Here is a 19,499-nt window from a genome sequence, read left to right on the forward strand (position 1 = left end):
AGAACACAATGTCATGAGAACCAGTAGCATTATAACAATGGTCAGCTACGGCCAAAGAATATGTCGTGCCGTGCTTAAAATCCGACTTGTGCTCGCGAATGCGGTCAGAAATATGTCGTTTCGTTTCCCCGATATAACAATCACCACAGGTGCAACTCAGTTTGTAGACACCAGGGTACTGTAAGTCAGGAATGACATCCTTTACGGATGGGATCAGATCACGGATCTTGTGTACTGTACTGAATCGGACCTGTATCTTGTGTTTGTTTAGAATTACTTTTGGTAATGCCTGCTATGTATGGCAACGTGATGATTTTGATCGGAGTATCAGGGGGGTGTTTCTCCACGGTGGGATAAACAGCTTGGCGGATGGCACGGTCCGAGTATCCGTTCATCTTGAGGGCCAGATGTACATGTTCCAATTCACTGGCCAGAGATGCAGTGGGCCCTATGGTATAGTGTTTTGATGAGGGAATTATTTTGTGCCAGATGGTGGTGGGAATCAGGATTCAGGTAGGAATCTGTGTGGGTGGCCTTCCTGTAGACAGAATGTCCCAGATAGCCATTAGGCCTCCTCTCAAACAGAACATCCAGGAATGGTAGCTTGCCATCCTTCTTCACTTCCATGATTAATTTGATGGATGGGTGTATGGAGTTGATGTGGTCTAGAAATTGGTTCAATGCTGGGAGGCCATGTGGCCAAATTACGAAAGTATCATCCACATATCTCTTCCACAGGGAAGGACGCAGAGTGGATGTCTGGATGGCGTTTGTTTCAAATTTCTCCATGAAAACATTGGCTATCACTGGTGACAAGGGGGAACCCATAGGGGTGCCCTTATTTTGTTTGTAGAAGGTAGCATTCCAGGTGAAGTACGTGTTGATGAGGCAGTGCCTAACCAGCGCAGGGACATCATCCCCCGCGACTATATAATTCCTCGTCACAGCCATCTCTTAGACACACTTAAGCGGTTGTGCTTTCGCTACGTTGTCCCCACCTGAAGAACGCTTGTGTTGCGCCCGAAACGTGATTTAATTCATTTTTCTTTTCTTTAATTTTTTACCTACGTGACTTTACCGAAAAAACCAAAGAGTATGTTGAAGGCTCCTGTTTGGAAAACAGCTCAGTCAGACTGAGACGGCGTGAGACTCACGGGCGTGAGACTGAGACGGCGTGAGACTCACGGGCGTGAGACTGAGACGGCGTGAGACTCACGGGCGTGAGACTGGGTGAGCGTGAGACTCACGGACGTGAGACTGAGACGGCGTGAGACTCACGGGCGTGAGTCTGGGACAGCGTGAGACTCACGGACGTGAGACTGAGACGGCGTGAGACTCACGGGCGTGAGTCTGGGACAGCGTGAGACTCACGGACGTGAGACTGAGACGGCGTGAGACTCACGGACGTGAGACTGGGTGAGCGTGAGACTCACGGACGTGAGACAATTGACACTCGGTTGCCATGACACCCGGGTTCTGTTTTTGGGCGTTTAGACAAAACGCCGTTTCGAAATAACAATCCGTTTAAAATTAAGCAATAATTTACGCAGGAATTTTTGTTACTAATATTTATTCAATTCATTAAAACGCATTTCAGCCTGAATTAGCGTTGTGTGACCTTTTTTGGGGTGTTTTATTGTATTTATTTGAATCGGGCATCGCTTCGGCCAGCTCGAGTTTTCGCGCCAAGAGGCGAAGGCCCCCGGCGGGCGGGGTCCTTCGTCCCCGCGCGCGCCGTCTCCGCCTCGCGCGCTCAACACAAGAGGCATCACAATAACCACAACACCAACTAATACACCAACTAATACATTAACACAATAACCACAACACCAACTAATACACCAACTAATACATTAACACAATAACCACAACACCAACTAATACATTAACACAATAACCACAACACCAACTAATACACCAACTAATACATTAACACAATAACCACAACACCAACTAATGCATTAACACAATAACCACAACACCAACTAATACACCAACTAATACATTAACACAATAACCACAACACCAACTAATACATTAACACAATAACCACAACACCAACTAATACATTAACACAATAACCACAACACCAACTAACACAATAACCACAACACCAACTAATACATTAACACAATAACCACAACACCAACTAATACACCAACTACCACACTAACTACCACATTAACTACCACATTAACCACAACACCAACTAATACACCAACTAATACACTAACTATCACATTAACTACAACATTAACCACAACACTAACACACTAACTACCACAACACTACCACACTAGTCACAACGCTAACTACCACACTAACCACAACAACCACACTGATAATCACCGCACTACTACACCAACCACCACACTAATACACTAACTCCCACACCAACCACACTAACTACAACACGAACAACCACCACACTAATACACCAACCACCACACTAATATACTAACTACCACACCAAGCACCACACCAACTACCACACCAACCACCACACCAACCACCACACTACTACACTAACTACCACAACTCCACCACACTAATACACCAACCACCACTAATATACTAACTACCACACCAACTACCACACCAACCACCACACCAACCACCATACTACCACACTAACTACCACACCAACTACCACACTAACTACCACATTAACTACCACACTAACTCCCACACTAACAAGCAGCACTCTTCTCTACTCTCGCCAGCCGCAGCAGCGGCAGCAGCGGCGGCGTTGCAGGCGCCGAAGGGCGCGAGGCGGCGGCGGCGGGAGACGCGGGACGAGCTGCCGCGACTCCAGCAGCAGCAGCAGGAGGAGCAGACAACATGGGGGTAGGTGCGGGGGTTGGTGGGGGGGGGCACGGGGGTAGGTGGGGGGGGGCGCGGGGGTTGGTGGGGGGGGCACGGGGGTAGGTGGGGGGGGCGCGGGGGTTGGTGGGGGGGGTGCGGGGGTTGATGGGGGGGGGCACGGGGGTTGGTGGGGGGGGCACGGGGGTGTTGGTGGGGGGGGGTGCGGGGGTTGGTGGGGGGGGGCACGGGGGTGTTGGTGGGGGGGGCACGGGGGTGTTGGTGGGGGGGGGGTGCGGGGGTTGGTGGGGGGGGTGCGGGGGTTGGTGGGGGGGGCACGGGGGTGTTGGTGGGGGGGGGGTGCGGGGGTTGGTGGGGGGGGTGCGGGGGTTGGTGGGGGGGTGCGGGGGTTGGTGGGGGGGGTGCGGGGGTTGGTGGGGGGGTGCGGGGGTAGGTGGGGGGGGCACGGGGGGGGTGCGGGGGTTGGTGGGGGTGGAACACGGGGGGGGGGACACGGAGGTTGGTTGGATTGGGGGGGGACACGGAGGGTTGGTGGGGGTGGTGGGAGACACGGGGAAAAGTGGTGGGGGGGGGCACCGGGGGGGTTGGGTGAGGATGATATATGGGGGGGGGGGCAGGTTTGTAAACATGGGGATGCAGGCGAGAGATGTGGCGGAGTTATGGGGGGGGGTGTCACTGCGACTCCCTGGGGTTAATGGAGACGCGTTCCCAGGAGCCGTCGTAGCATTGGGAGGAGACGTTGAGAGCAGAGACGTGACACGCTGGAGCGGCAGCAGGAGACGTACGAGACGCGGCAGGAGTTGCCGAGCACGTAGGGAGTGCAACAGGAGGAGGTGGTGGTGAGCGGCTGTTACAGGTGATGCCGGGAGTAGGAAATACCGCGTGTGCAGGTGGAAGGGTGCAGCAGGAGTAGGCGTGTGTTTGAGGGTATGCAGCGTGTGACGGCGCACGTGAGTCTGTGTGTCTACACGTGAGTCTGTGTGTCTACACGTGAGTCTGTGTCTGTACACGTGAGTCTGTGTGTGTCTACACGTGAGTCTGTGTGTGTCTACACGTGAGTATGTGTGTCTGTACTCTTTGGTTCTTTCGGTAAAGTCACGTCGGTATAAAATAAATCACGACGTTTCGGGCGCAACACAAGCGTCCGTCATCAGGTGTGAAAGCATGGTGTGCTGCTGAGGCAGACTGTTTTAAAAGTTTGAAATGGGTGTAGCCCAAGGGTCATAAAGAAGTGGCCGGGGCGAGTGATGTTAATGTGAGAAATTCGCATGTAACTAGCATATGTGTCTGTGTGTATGCGTGAGTCAGTGTGTCTCTTTGTGTATGTACGCGTGAATCTCGTGAGTCTCTTTGTGTGTACGCGTGAGTCCTGTGTGTGTGTACACGTGTGTGTGTGTGTACACGTGTGTGTGTGTGTACACGTGTGTGTGTGTACACGTGTGTGTTTATGGGAGCGGTAGTGTAGTGGTTAGTGCGCTGCGCTACGAAACCGGCGACCCGAGTTTGATTCCCGCTCACAGCCACCACCAGTGACGATTATCTGAACCGGTCCTGGGCCTCCCCTAGGTGGACTCCGCCTCAAATGAGCACCTGGTGAGGTGTGTAGTAAACATCCCCACAGGGGAGACAAAGGCGGCCGGGCTTGGAGCTGGCCACCCACCCCCTCGTGTGTCGTACCGCCCTTCATAGGTGCCGCTCGCTAACAGCACTTGCCCCAACATTTGGTGAAGTCTGCATATGAACCTTATGGCGGGACCCCGAATAAACGTCAAGTGAAAGTCGTAATTAATTTATTGCTTTTGGCGACTCCGTCCCACCGCGCACATGAAGGCCGCAAATTTGTGAACTTCGACTAGCGCGTCGTGTCGAGCTCGTCGAGAGGATGGCCGTGTCGTTCGCCTTCGACAGACATAAAAATTAACCCGTAAAAACAAAGTTTTTCACTATAAATCCTTTATATGCGTGGCGGCTTGAGTCCTCTCGTCCTCTGGCTTGAGATGGCTGCCACCTATGGGTCAGATGATTGTCTGCCACCATTAAGCAATTGGTAATTAAATATTTTTAAAAATTTCCCTAAACAGTGTAAAATTTTGGAAAAAAATTTTCACGAAAATTAATTGTCACGCACAACGAGTCTGTGTGGAAAATGTCAGCTCGATTGGATCACGGGAAGTGGGTTAAAAAACGACCGAAAGATTTGCACAGTCGTAAGCAAGCAAGCACGCAAGCAAGTGAACTTAATATGAAGGATTTAAAAAGACGTCGCAACGCAGCTGATGTGAGAGCCAGGGGGCTTATGATCCCGCCATAAGGTTCATATATCCTTGACACTCTGCCTTTGTACTCTACACGTGTGTGTGTGCGTATTAGGGTGCTCCTTATTTTGAAAAATACATTAATGATTGGAATAGTTAAAAATTATCACGAAATTTCGATTGCAACACAAGCAATCATCATCAGGTGTGAAAACTACTCCCTTCTACGTGACTTTACCGAAATAACCAAGAATATTAACCCCTGCAGTCACGAAAGCTTTAAATCGAAAGGTTGGAATAGTTTATTGTTGAATTTCGCATACCCGTGAAATCTTAGCCGAATTTAATGATGTTTAGGGATCGCTAACTGGTCCATATTGTACTGGCTCAGACCGCATACGATTGTGTATGAATGATTATGGTTACGTATGCATGATTATGATTAACATGCAGGCTTTCGCGACCAATATTATTCATAAAGATTTTTGGGTTAGATCGCGTAAGTATAAATGTGTCGAAACCCTCCACCCTTCGACACAGCCAATCGGTAAGGGATTTGTAACGTAAACAAAACGCCAAATAGTTACTAGTATAGTAGTGTATAGTGTAGTGTAAAGTGTAGTGTACTACTTCCGCCCACCGGTGTGTTGAAAAGTGAATCCACAACATTTACAATCCGAGTGGTACGACGTCTCGCTGGTAATTACCTCCAGCATCATCGGGCTATTTTCCAAAATATTCGCGTGGCGGAGGGTTTCGACGCATTTATACTGATGCGATTTAACCCAAAAACCTTTTTTATGAATGATTATGATTGTGTACAAATGTACACAAATGATTATGTGTGTGTACGTGATAACGATTGTGTATGAATATGCAAGGATAGTGTATTAATTATTTTGAATTAACTATTGTGTATAATTGTGCATGATGTGTATAAATGATTATGGTTGTGTATGAATGTTTGTATATTATTGTGAATGGATAATTGTATATGATTATGAAATGTTTGTGTATGCATAATTGTGTATGGATGTTTATGTATTATCTATGCTGTATGAATGGTTATGAGTGTGTATGATGATTGTTTGTATGATAATGATTGTGTATAATAATGAGTGGGTGTATGATGATGATTGTATGTATGATAGTGATTGTGTGTATGATAGTGATTGTGTGTATGGTAGTGATTGTGTGTATGGTGATAATGATTGTATGATGTTGATTTTGTGTATGATGATAGTGTGGTTATGATGGTTGTGTGTATGATGATGACGGTTGTTTGTATGAGGATTGTGTGTATGACGATTGTGTGTATGATGATGAAGATTGTGTCTATGAAGATGATGATTGTGTGTATGATGATGAAGATTGTGTCTGATGATGAATGTGCAGAGGAAGTCGGCGCGGAGTCGTGAGAAGAAGCAGCGTCGCCAGGAGGAGCGGGCAGCACTGGCGGCAGCGCAGGCGCGAGTGCGAGCAGCCAATCAGGTGACGGAGAGGGACACAGCCATACCCCTAACGCCACTCTCTGTGTCTCTGTGTCTGTGTGTGTGGGGGGAGGTAGTGTAGCGGCTAGCGCCACGCTGCGCTACGAACCTGGCGACACGAGTTCGATTCACGCTCACGGCCAACACCGGTGACGATAATCTGAACTGGGGCCTCCCCTTAGTCGACTCAGCCTCAAATGAGTGCCTGGTGTGGTGTGTAAACATCGCCACCGGGGAGACAAAGACGGCCGGGCGTGGTGTTGGCCGCCCACCTTGTGTGCCGTGCTGGCCTTCATAGGTGCTCGCTAACAGCACTTGCCCCAACAGTCTGTTAAGGCTACACAGGGGATCTTTGTCATTGTGTGTGAGCTAATGCTCGATTCCCGCTCTCGGCCAATACCGGTGACAATTATCTGAACCGGTCCTGGGTCTCCCCTCAGTCGAATCAGCGTAAAACGAGTATCTGGTGCGGTGTAGATTAAATATCGCCACTGGGGAGACAAAGGCGGACGGGCGTGGTGCTGGCCACCCATCCCTTCGTGTGCCGTGGTGGCATTAATAGGTGCTCGCTAACAGCATTTTCCCCAACGAGTCTGTTAAGGCAGTGGTTATCAACTGGGGTACACGGACCCCTGCGGGTACGTGGACAGTGTCCCACGGGAGTATGTGAGTTGATTTATAAATATGTTAAATTATATCATACGCGTGAGAATCATTGGTGAATAATCACGTATGAATCTGCCAATGTAAATTAAGTACGGTAAAATGTAACTCCATACGGTATCCTAGAACAACGTAAAAGGCCTTTCTAAACTCATTGATTATAAACAATGTTGGTTTCCAGGAGTAACCAGCGAGCGTGAACTAATTACGGTTACCTGTCAACCCATGCGGTTTTACCCGTATTCTTGTACAGGGAAATTGAGTTTTCAGGTCCATATGGTGTACAGCCATTTCAATACGGGCAAAAAAACATCATATTTGTAACATAAGTTTTGTCCATTTGTTTGTGTTTCTCCCTTGTGATGGGACTTTGCAGGATGAACGTTGAGATTGAGGGCACGGGGTGGCCAATAAGGTCTGAGCTGGTCTGTAATAAGGTAGCCACTGATAAGGGGTTGCCAGGTAGGTGTTTGTAAATTAGCTTCTTGGACTAACTTCGTTCATTATCTTTGTTAGTTGGGTGAAGTTAACTACCTCAAGAATTGTAATAGGTGACACAAAGCCTTTGTCCATTGCAGCACCAACATTTTGTTTAATTAAATTGGTCTTAAGCGTGAGTGTTTTTGTTAATTCGGTGTTTGCATGCCTGTCAACCCATACGGTTTATCCGTATTCTTGTACAGGGAAATTGAGTTTAAAAAATGTTTGTCCATTTGTTTGTGTTTCTCCCTTATGATGGGACTTTGCAGGATGAACGTTGAGATTTATAAGGGCACGGGGTGACCAATAAGGTCTGAACTGGTCTGTAATAAGGGGTTGACCGGTATGAATGACGTCATGCATGCAGAGCGTCCGTTTAATGTTTTTTGTATTCGCTTGCAGTTACTTAGCTAGTTAGGATACCTCACAAAATGGATAATTGTGTTAAAATGATGATGATGTTTATTATTAATTACATTTATTTCTCAGAACCACTGTGGGTCAGGCAAGGCAAGGGGGTCACTTGGTTGAAACATAATTTAAGGATGGGGGCACGGTAGCCAAGAATGGTTGAGAACCACCGTGGTAAGGCACCAATGCTACCAATGGAGTGGCCTTATGAATTGGGTGGCAGATTGTTTGATGCAGTGGTGACCCTTGTACCACGCAGCACGAAGTCCCTGGGTTCGACTCCAGACTCACGGGTGCCTTTGTGTGGAGTTTGTATGATCTCCCCCTGTTCTGCGTAGGTTTCCACTGGACTTCACCTCCCACAGCTGAACCCACCACCGCACGCACTCGTGATGACCTAGGCTATCTTATCTTAAAGGAATTCATATAGAGCCTTAACCATGGCGCTTTACTCAGAATTAACAGCAGTACAACAATGTACGCATGTGATGGTGGAGATGAGGTGAATGAGAAGCAATGGGGGCGAATCTGTGATGTGTGGATTCCATGAACGCGAAATTGATAACCGTAAATGATTATGAGTGGATTGAATGAATGGGGTTGATGAGTGATAGCCATATAATGAGAATATGAAGAGGGAACCGTAACAGTGGTGGTGGTTAGGAGGGGGAGTCGTGGGGTGAGCTAGGAAACAAGAAGTGTTGAGTGAGGAGCAAAAGCTGAGTGAGCGAAGGGGACCGATTAATGTGGAGTGGGGAGTTTGTTCCAGTGAAGGGGGTGAGAAGAGAGAGAGAGAGAGCGACAGCGTGGATTGAGCACAAGGAGAAGGAGACACAGAGAGACGGCAAAGATTGAGAACGTAGAGGGCGAGAAGGCGACGTAGAAAGATACAAGCGTGGCAAGATACGGTAGGGAAAGACCATGAAGGGATTTGTAGACCAGGGTGAGGAATTTGAGTTGCGTGTTTGTCAATGTTACTTTGCTTGATGGGGCCAGATATCCCAGCGCTGAAACATTCTCCTGCAAATCACTCGATTTGGTCCATAATACAGATTTTTTGGATTAGATCGCATAAATATAAAGTGTCGTTAAACCCACCACCACCCGACACAGCCAATTAGTAAGGTTTGTCACGTAATTAAATTTGTTCATTAACTAATTTGTTCATTAACAAACAAATTCCTTATATATACCTATATTAAGTGGTTTTTGGCATAGAGATCCAAAGAAATTGTTATATATTTGGATTATCCGCGATTTTTAATTATCCACGGCCATCCTCTCCATCATCAGCGCGGATAATCGAGAGTTTACTGGACAGTGAAAGCTCCAATATCCAGGAGACTTGGGGATTGGAGGGTGCCGGTTCATCAAATATGCCGGTTATCTGAGAGTTATACTTGATGGTTTCACCACATTTTCCAGTGACTTACAACTTTTTAAGAAAGAAACCAAGCCTACATTTTAACGATGATAGAAGAACTAAGATAACTCTTACAGAGGCACTCACCGGTCAGTTGTAGAGCATTCTAAGTTGATTGTGGACGAGCAGTGAGGCCGTTTCGAGTAGAGTATACAGCCGCAGACTACAGCGCGTACAGACTGCCGCTAGCGCCGCCACTCGGCAGCATCCTGGAGCTTCCGTAAACTGCAGATCCATGACGAGCGCACGGCAAAATGCCGGATGGTCGTCGGAATTTTTACGAACACATTAAGGAAGATTTGTATGCCGGCTAATAGAGCATTCCGGATGGTAAAGTGCCAGATTAACAGCACTTTTTTGCCGTAAACCAATTGTCCCATTGGCTTCACGGAGTCTGTCCCCGTGTCCAGCTGTGCGGAAGATTTTAGTGACGTCAGGTTTTGGGCCCTGGTTTAAAATATTCTCGCCTCAAGATTGACTAATTTTGGTGACACCAGGTCCCCCTTCTTGCCATTGTGAATATCATCGTCTCTTTGGGGGAGTTATTGGCTGGTTAAACAATAAAATACATACATGGTCCCAGGTAAAGGTTGAGGCGAACCTGAATGGTGGGCCGGGTCCTTTTGAGAGACTGAGGAGGCCATACCCACTGTGTGGAGGCGGGGCCAGCAAGCGAGTGGGCGGGGCTATGTACATCTGGGAGGGGCTTAGGGAGGGGTTGCCAGTTCTCACCCTTTGGCCCCCGCTGAGACTCCCAGAAGTGGAGCGGCGTTCGTGCGTGCGTGTAGAGTGGGGAGCGATTGTCTAGTGGTTAGTACACTGCACGATGAACCCGGTGACCCGAGTTCGATTCCCGCTCACGGCCAACACCACTGTCGAGCATTTGAACCAGTCCTGGGCTTGCCCTAGGTCGACTCAGCCTCAAATGAATACCTGGTGCAGTGTGAAACATCGCCACTGGGGAGACAAAGGCGGCCGGGTGTGGTGCTGGCCTCCCACCCCCTCGTGTGCCCTTCCAGCTTCAAGGTGTTTGCTCACAGCACTTGCCCCAACAGTCTGTTAAAGGCTACAGAGGCGATCTCTGTCTGTTGGTGTGTCCCTATGTCTCTGTTTCTATGTCTCACTGTCTCTATGTCACTGTCTCTGTGTCTCTGTCTCTGCGGGCCACAGCTCCAGGACCCCTTGGCTTCATGGCCGCTCTTCCAGAAGTACGATCGAAATGGGTGAGTTCTGTTGTCCATGCGTATTTCTGTGCTTTAATTTTCAGACATGCCCTGACTGGACATCTGTGAAAAAGAGCTTCATAGCTCATCGGATTCTTCCAGTCTAAGTAAATATTCTGACTCTGTGCCTCTGCCCAAGCGCGCGTGGATCTGTCTCTCCTCGTGTTGTTCTGTATTTCACCATGCTTGTGTGTGCGTGTCCGTCTGTTGGCATGTCTGTGTGTGTCTGAGTTTGTGTGTTTTGTGACCGTCTGTGGTTGGGTGTAAGGCCGTATTAGTCCGTGTGTGTGTGTGTAGGGGGAGCGGTAGTGCACTGGGGAGCGCGCTGCGCGATGAACCTGGTGACCCGAGTTCAATTCCCGCTCACGGTCAACACCAGTGACGATTATCTGAAGCGGTCTTGGGCCTCCCCTAGGTCGACTCAGCCTCAAATGTGTACCTGGTGCAGTGTGTAAACATCGCTACTAGGGAGATAAAGGCAGCCGGGCATGGTGTTGGCCACCCACCCCCTCATGTGCAGTGCCGACCTTCATAGATGCTCGCTAGTAGCACTTTCCCCAAAAATCTGATCTTTGTCTTGTCGTAGGGGGAGTGGTGGTCTGGTGGTTAGCGCACTGCGCTATGAAGCTGGTAATGAGTTTGATTCCGGGCCATAGCTAACATAAGTGGCGAGGGACCTTGAACCGTTCCCAGACCTCACCTCATTGAGTACCTGGTGCAGTGTGTAAGCATCGGCATTGGGGTGAAAAAGGCAACCAGGCGTGGTGCTGGTCACCCACCCCTTTGTGTGCCGTGCCGGCTTGGATAGGTGCTACTCACTAACAGCACTTGCCCCAACCGTCTGTTAAGACTGCACGGGGGATCTTTGTCTTCGCAGGATGAACGTGCAGATCGAGTGTCGCCGCGTTGTGGATCTGGACTCTGCCACCCTGGATTGGGCATTCAGCCTCACCAAGGAAAACATGCAGGCCCTGTAAGTCACCCTGTGTGTACACGCAGGCCCTGTGAGTCACCCTGTGTGTACACGCAGACAGTGTGCGTCACCCTGTGTGTACACGCAGTGTGCGTCACCCTGTGTGTACACGCAGTGTGCGTCACCCTGTGTGTACACGCAGTGTGAGTCACCCTGTGTGTACACGCAGTGTGCGTCACCCTGTGTGTACACGCAGTGTGCGTCACCCTGTGTGTACACGCAGTGTGAGTCACCCTGTGTGTACACGCAGTGTGAGTCACCCTGTGTGTACACGCAGTGTGCGTCACCCTGTGTGTACACGCTGACAGTGTGCGTCACCCTGTGTGTACACGCAGTGTGCGTCACTCTGTGTGTACACGCAGTGTGAGTCACCCTGTGTGTACACGCAGGCAGTGTGCGTCACCCTGTGTGTACACGCAGTGTGCGTCACCCTGTGTGTACACGCAGGCAGTGTGAGTCACCCTGTGTGTACACGCAGTGTGAGTCACCCTGTGTGTACACGCAGGCAGTGTGTGTCACCCTGTGTGTACACGCAGTGTGAGTCACCCTGTGTGTACATGCAGGCAGTGTGAGTCACCCTGTGTGTACATACAGGCCCTTTGAGTCACCCTGTGTGTATACGTGCTGGTCATGTGGATCTGCCCTATATGAGTGTGCGTGTATCTCCGTGTGTGTGTGTATCTCTGTGGGGAGTGGTGGCGCAGTGGTTAGCGCACCGCACTACAAACCCGGCGATCCGAGTTCGATTCCCGCTCACGGCCCACCACCAGTGACGATTATCTGAACCGGTCATTGGCCTCCCCTAGGTCGACTCAGCCTCAAAAAATTGTACCTGGTGCAGTGTTAAAACATTGCGATTGGGGAGACAAAGGCGGCCGGGCATGGTGTTGGCCACCCACCCCCTCGTGTGCTGTACCGGCATTCTTAGGCGCTACTCGCTAACAGCACTTGCCCCAACAGTCTTAATAGGCTATACGGGGTGTCTTTGTCTATCTCTTGTGTGTGTATCTCCGTGTGTATCTATCTGTCTGTGTGTCTATCTCTGTATCTCTGCGTGTGTATCTATCTTTCTCTGTGTATCTCTCTGTATATCTATCGCTCTCTGTGTATCTCTCTTTATATATCTCTCTGTGTGTATCGATCGCTCTCTCTGTGTATCCCCATGGCCGTCGGGGTCAGCTACGAGCAGAGCGAGTGGGGCTGGAAGGAGCGCGAGAAGCAGGAGGAGATGCGTGACGAGCGCGCATGGTACCTGCTGGCGCGTGACGGCGCCGGGGCTCCCCTCGGATTCTCACACTTCCGCTTCGACACCGACTGGGGGGAGGAGATCCTCTACTGGTGCCTCACTCACCCACACACTCACCTCACCCCCTCGCCCACACACTCACCTCACCCACACACTCACCTCACCCCCTCACCCACACACTTACCCACACACTCGCCTCACCCACACACTCACCTCACCCCCTCGCCCACACACACACCTCACCCACACACTCACCTCACCCCCTCACCCACACACTTACCCACACACTCGCCTCACCCACACACTCACCTCACCCCCTCACCCACACACTCGCCCACACACTCACCTCACCCACACACTCACCTCACCCACACACTCACCTCACCCCCTCACCCACACACTCACCTCACCCCCTCGCCCACACACTCACCTCACCCACACACTCACCTCACCCCCTCACCCACACACTTACCCACACACTCACCTCACCCACACACTCACCTCACCCCCTCACCCACACACTCACCCACACACTCGCCTCACCCACACACTCACCTCACCCCCTCATCCACACACTCACCCACACACTCACCTCACCCACACATTCACCTCACCCCCTCACCCACACACTCACCTCACCCCCTCACCCACACACTCACCTCACCCACACACTCACCCACACTCTCACCTCACCCCTCTCACCCACACACTCACCTCACCCCCTCACCCACACACTCACCTCACCCGCTCACCCACACACTCACCTCACCCCCTCACCCACACACTCACCCACACACTCACCTCACCCCTCTCACCCACACATTCACCTCACCCACACACTCACCTCACACACTCACCTCACCCCCCTCACCCACACACTCACCTCACCCCTCTCACCTCTCACCCTTCTCCCCTACCCTCTCACCTCACCCCTGTCAGCTCACCCCTCTTAAGATCACCACTCTCACCTCACCCTTCTCCCCTACGTTCTCACCCATGCTGCACCTCACCTCTATCACCCACCCTCTCACCTGATCCCCTCACTTCACCCCTCACCCTTTTCACCTACCCTCTCACTTCACCCCTCTCACCTACCCCTTCGCATACACACTTACCTCAACCCTCGGCCGGGCGTGGTTGCTGGCCACCCACCCCCACGTGTGCCATGCCGGCCTTTATATGTGCTGCTACCCGCCAACAGTACATGCCCCAACAGTACATGCCCCAACAGTACATGCCCCAACAGTACATGCCCCAACAGTACATGCCCCAACAGTACATGCCCCAACAGTCTGTGTAAGGCTACGTGGTGGGATCTTTGTCCTTGTTGCGCACAGTTACGAGATTCAGCTGGAGGGCCGCGCGAGACGGAGAGGACTGGGCAAGTTCCTCATGCAGGTTCTGCAGCTCATAGCCAACAGGTGCGTCACAGCCCACAGCACACACACAGCAGCACAACAACAACAACGGCCGTTCACCACTACGTGCCAGAGACGTTACCACGGCGCTTGTGCCATGCTTGGTGCACTTTGAGGCCACGTGAAGTGTCCGTAGGCCCGCTGGCAGGTCAAGGAACAGGCGCAGGACTGACTGAGATGACTGGCAGATTCACAAACTGTGCTCCCCGCTATGCTTACTCGTTGCTTAGCCCCATCTATCCCACCGAACTAAAGCTGCTTGGGCATGCAGTGGGTGGGCATGCGGAAGACATGACCCAACCAACGCAGCCTCGCTTGCTGGAGGAGCTCACCGATGAAACTGTGTCCAGATCTTTCAAAGATCTGCGAACTCCCCACACAATCCAGTCTGATTTGACCCAGGATGGATCGTAGACATGCTTTTTAGAGGGCTCTACATTTCAACAGCTTAGAGAAGGGAGGGCATAACTGTAGTCGAGAAGACCTGGAGATTGGTATGGAGCGACAGTCCAGGTAGCTTCTACACAGTGTTATGCAGCCGATGAAAAGATAATGCACCTTGGCTGGTTCGGAGTTTTCTTGGCACACTGAAGAGGGAGATACCAAAGTGGTTATTGCAATGAGTGTGCGGTCCCCTCTTTTAAAATATTGGGCCCACCAGGACATCCTTCCAATCCTGCGGAACCCGTCCAGTGGACCAGACTTAAAATTACGTCATAAAGGCAATCTGCACACAAACGCCACCATCCCTCAGCAATTCGCTTGAAAGGTCATCTCTCCCCGGCGCTTTACCTGGCTTCAAGCTCCGGTTTGCACTTCGTACTTCCTCAACAGATGGCACCTCGGCCAACCACTCACAAGGAGAGGCTACTTCCTCCAATATTCGAGGCACAGCTGCCCATACCTCGCCTCCACACTCCCACACCCACTTCATTATTTTGTTCAAAAGAAGTGCCACTCCCTGTTGTTTGTCAGTTTCCTGCCCCGAGTGGAGGAGAAGTGTCCACCCCTCATGGTGACTGGAGCCAGAACCAGTCCACCGGAGCTCCTGTAGACCATGGAGGTCCTGGCGGTACCGATCCAGCTCCCGACAGAGGAATGGAAGCCCCTCCGCCGCATCAAACGTTCTGACATTCCACGTAGCCAACCTCGGTGTTTACCAGCAGGCGTCACAGATGCCTCTGATCCCCGGGAGCCTCCTGCACGAGCTTACATGGGTGTTTCCACCGTGGTTATTGGTATGAGTCATTGCTCAAGTGGAGAGGTTACCAGCACCCTTACGGAACACGCACAGAAACCAGCACCGCTGCGTTCTCAGGAGGGTGACACCACATTGACACTTCATCCCAATGGTCCCCAGAGCCGTGGCGTGGTGGTTAGAGCATGGTGGAGTTCCACGGTGGTGAGATGTTAACTACCTCGCCTGGTATACAGGAGTCGTGGGTTGTGATCCCGACCCTGATGCCTGGAGTTTGCGTGCCTCTCTCTCTCCCCGTGGATTTTTCTCCGGGTCCTCCGGTTTTTCCCTCCATATTTAGAATTGGCACGCGATTCGAGTATTTGGCTGCTACTATAAATTTCCACATGATTATGAGCCACTTCGTTGAGCTATCATTTGTGATGGTCAGGTCGCTTTACCTGGTAAAATAAAAAGAGTTTTTGTTTTTTACTGTGCTACGAACCAGGTGACCCGAGTTTGATTCCCGCTCACGTTCAACAGCAGTGGCGAATTACCTGAATTGGTTCTGGGACTCCCCTAGGTCGACTCGGACTTAAATCAGTACCCAGCGCATTGTGTGAAAACAGCGCTTGGGTAGGGAGGCAGACGTCCTGACGTGGGTCACGGCCACACCACACACCCCTCGGGCGCCGTGTCGGCCCGACTAGGGGCTCGCCAACGGCGCTCACCGCAGCGGTCTGTGTGGGCTACAGGGGGGATCTTTGTCTCTCTGTCTCCCGGCCCCACGCAGTACGGAGATGAAGAAGGTGGTGCTGACCGTGTTCAAGCACAACGAGGGAGCCTACCGCTTCTTCAAACACACCCTCCAGTGAGACTCACCACGTGCTTGACACACCCTCGTCACACGCTCACCACACCCTCGCCACACGCTCACAAAGCTCACCACACTCGCCACACGCTCACCACACGCGCCACACGCACCCTCGTCACACGCTCACCACACCCTCGCCACACGCTCACAAAGCTCACCACACTCGCCACACGCTCACCACGCGCCACACGCTCACCGCACTCAACACACACCACGCACCGCGCTTTCACCGCAATCACCGCTCACCCGCCACACATCTTAGCTATGGGGGTGAAACCGAAGAGAGCTCAGATGAAACCCATGCAGACCGGAAGGAGTAGCCCGATATCATGGGGACATTTTTTGCCAGTATCAAAGTATGAAAAATAAGAAAACCTGAGGTGTTAAGATGTTCAAACACCGAATAGAAACCTTTTTCAAGGAATCAGGTCTGCATCAACCACACACGTACTTATGTTGAACATGTAAACAAACATACTCTGATAATATATGGCATTGTCTTTGAAACGGATTGGCCTACAGCAGAGACAGTCTTCTTGATGGCCTAGTCTCACCAGTGTCAGACCAGAGAACGCCAAAAGGCGAACAGCACAAGCACAATGCACCTATCAGAGCATTTATAGCTCGGGGTGAGCTGCCCGAGTTGGGAATCGAACCCAGCCCCCCTTGTGGCTGCAAGGCCCCCCGAGCATCACAGCTCCCAGCCGGGAGTCTCCCGACACGGCCGCGCTTGTTCCGGCGGGCGCAGGTATCAGCTGGACGAGACGTCGCCCGGCTACGGGAGCGGTTGCTGTGGGAACGGCGCCGGCGATGGCGGCGGCAGCGGCGGCGGCGGTGACGGCGACGGCTGCTCCTACGACGTGCTCAGCCGGCGCACCAAGCACGGGCAGCGCTCGCCGTGCTGCGCCCACGTGCACGCCGCGCTGCCACAGGCGCACCAACATGTGCAGCCGCAGGTGCAGGCGCACCAACACGTGCAGCCGCAGGTGCACGCGCAACAGCAGCAGCCTCACACGGCTCATGGCGAGTGCGGGTCGTGCTGCCACTGAGTGGGGATAGTGGCAGTGGAGGTGGTGGGTGGCACAGGGAAAGGGGGTTAGGAAAGGGGGGGTCGGGGGGGGGGTGTGATCCAGAGTGGAAGGGGGGAAGTGTGCGTCGGATTGTGTGCGAGTCACTATGCGTGTCGTTCTGTGTGTGTGTGCGCCACTGCGGTAAGTGTGTCGGTATGTGTATGCCACTGTGGTAAGTATGTTACCGTGTGCGTGTGTGCTGTGTCACTGTCTGTGTGTGTGAATGTGAGTGAAACGTGTCGAGTGTGTAAGTGACACCACAGTGTGCGAGCGTGTTCGTCGCGCGCGAACTCTACGTTTGTTCATAAGCTGGGAGTGATCGTGTTAGACCAGGAGTGTGCGTGTCGACGCGGGTGTCCGTGCATCGGTGTTGAACTCACCATTTTTGGACGGAGACGCTGAGACAGCTGTTTTCATGGCGGACTATTTTTACTCGTTGGGGTGGGAGGGAGGTCGATCATGAGTTTAGGAATTCCCGGAGCCGGAGGACGATCGTGGAACGTAGCAAGAAGAACTCTGGGTGTTTGGGAAGGGGTGGGGGCCAGTGTCGATTATAACTCATCGCAATAAACTCTTTGGATTTATATCTCCCACAGAGGGCATCCGTGTCATCTCAGCACAGCGCGTGCCTCGAATTTCATACCGAGGTGTTCACGACCAATACGATTCCTCGTTATTTTAATGAACAGGAAAACCCCAACGAGCCATTGACTCTTTTTTTTTCAGAGGCGGCCCCAGCCACACACGACATCTGTGCCACGGTGCCGAGATGTTAACTACCTCACCTGGTATACAGGAGGTCGTGGGTTCCATCTCGACTCTGACGCCTGCTGCTGAATATTTGGAGTTTGCGTGTCTCTCCCCGTGGTCGTGTGGATTTTTCTCCGGCTTCAGGTTTTTCCCTCCAGATTTAAAATCAACGTCATGCGTTTAGAGTATTTTGGCCACTGCTATCCATGTCCATATGATGAGGCCACTTCGTTTTTGCTCTCGTTTGCGATCTCCAGGTCGCTTCTGTAAAATAGCTACATAGCTCAGTGGGGCCTTACCTGATGAAATATTTATTTTATTTTAGATAGCTTATCACAGTGGCTGAGATCATCATCATCACACGTTGTGATCTAAACCCCGCGTGTTGATTCTAAATGTGGAGGGGCGCAAAACGGCAGGCGGAACTCAGAGAAGGATCCGCGTGACCGCCGCGGGGAGAGACACGGCGAGAAACACACGGGACTCGCCGAGTCGCGAGGATCAGAATCTTTGCGATGAGATCCATGAAAGCTCCTTTTTCACAGATGTCCAGTAGGGGCGGGTCAGACAGTTACAACAACAAACACGATAGGAGCGCAAAGTATCGGCAAGGTAAGCAAATCACTGAAATAAACAACAAACTCAACGATTTTTATTTTACCAGGTAAGGCCCCCCGAGCGACGTAGCGACCCGCCTATCATAAATGATAGCCCAACGAAGTGGCTCATCATCGTGTAGAAGTTTATAGCAGCATGGATGGTGATGTTGATTTTAAATGTGGAAGGGAAAACCGGAGGGCCTGGAGAAAAGTCCACGCGACCACGGGGAAAGAGAGACCCGCAAACTCCAAATATATACCACGACGGCAGGCGTTGTCAGGGTCCGGAATCAAACCCAGGCCCTCCTGCATGGCCGGCGAGTGATAACTTGTCGTCACTGCGAGGGGTTAGGTCAGGGGTCGGCAACCCACGAGTTTGGTGACTCCAGCACACCGGTGTGTTGGAGAGTGAGCCCGCAACATTTACTCTGCAAACATCGGTGTGCGGACGGAGTAACCAGAGGTGGGACAAAGTCATTGTTATGCAAGTCGAGTCGCAAGTCATCAAATTCATGACTCGAGTCTGACTCGAGTCCAAGTCACATGACTCGAGTCCACATCTCATAGGTGGGACAAAGTCATTGTTATGCAAGTCCAAGTCGAGTCGCAAGTCATCAAATTCAT

The 19,499-nt window shown here is 51.5% G+C and overlaps 2 protein-coding genes across 3 annotated transcripts in view; one reads left to right on the plus strand and one right to left on the minus strand.

Moving 5' to 3' along the window:
* The window catches only part of LOC144949143 (protein kinase C epsilon type-like), a 384,575-nt gene that overhangs the window by 292,617 nt on the left and 72,459 nt on the right, over positions 1–19,499 (minus strand). The window lies entirely within an intron of this gene.
* NAA40 (N-alpha-acetyltransferase 40, NatD catalytic subunit) lies at positions 1,673–18,119 on the plus strand. Its single transcript, XM_078879018.1, has 9 exons — positions 1,673–1,765; positions 2,724–2,847; positions 6,474–6,569; positions 10,716–10,768; positions 11,646–11,741; positions 12,921–13,079; positions 14,325–14,408; positions 16,376–16,453; positions 17,205–18,119. The coding sequence occupies exons 2-9, from the start codon at positions 2,842–2,844 to the stop codon at positions 17,503–17,505; spliced, it is 873 nt and encodes a 290-aa protein (XP_078735144.1). The 5' UTR covers positions 1,673–1,765; positions 2,724–2,841; the 3' UTR covers positions 17,506–18,119.

Source organism: Lampetra fluviatilis, chromosome 52, assembly GCF_964198595.1.
Source record: "Lampetra fluviatilis chromosome 52, kcLamFluv1.1, whole genome shotgun sequence".
Lineage (NCBI taxonomy): Eukaryota > Metazoa > Chordata > Hyperoartia > Petromyzontiformes > Petromyzontidae > Lampetra > Lampetra fluviatilis.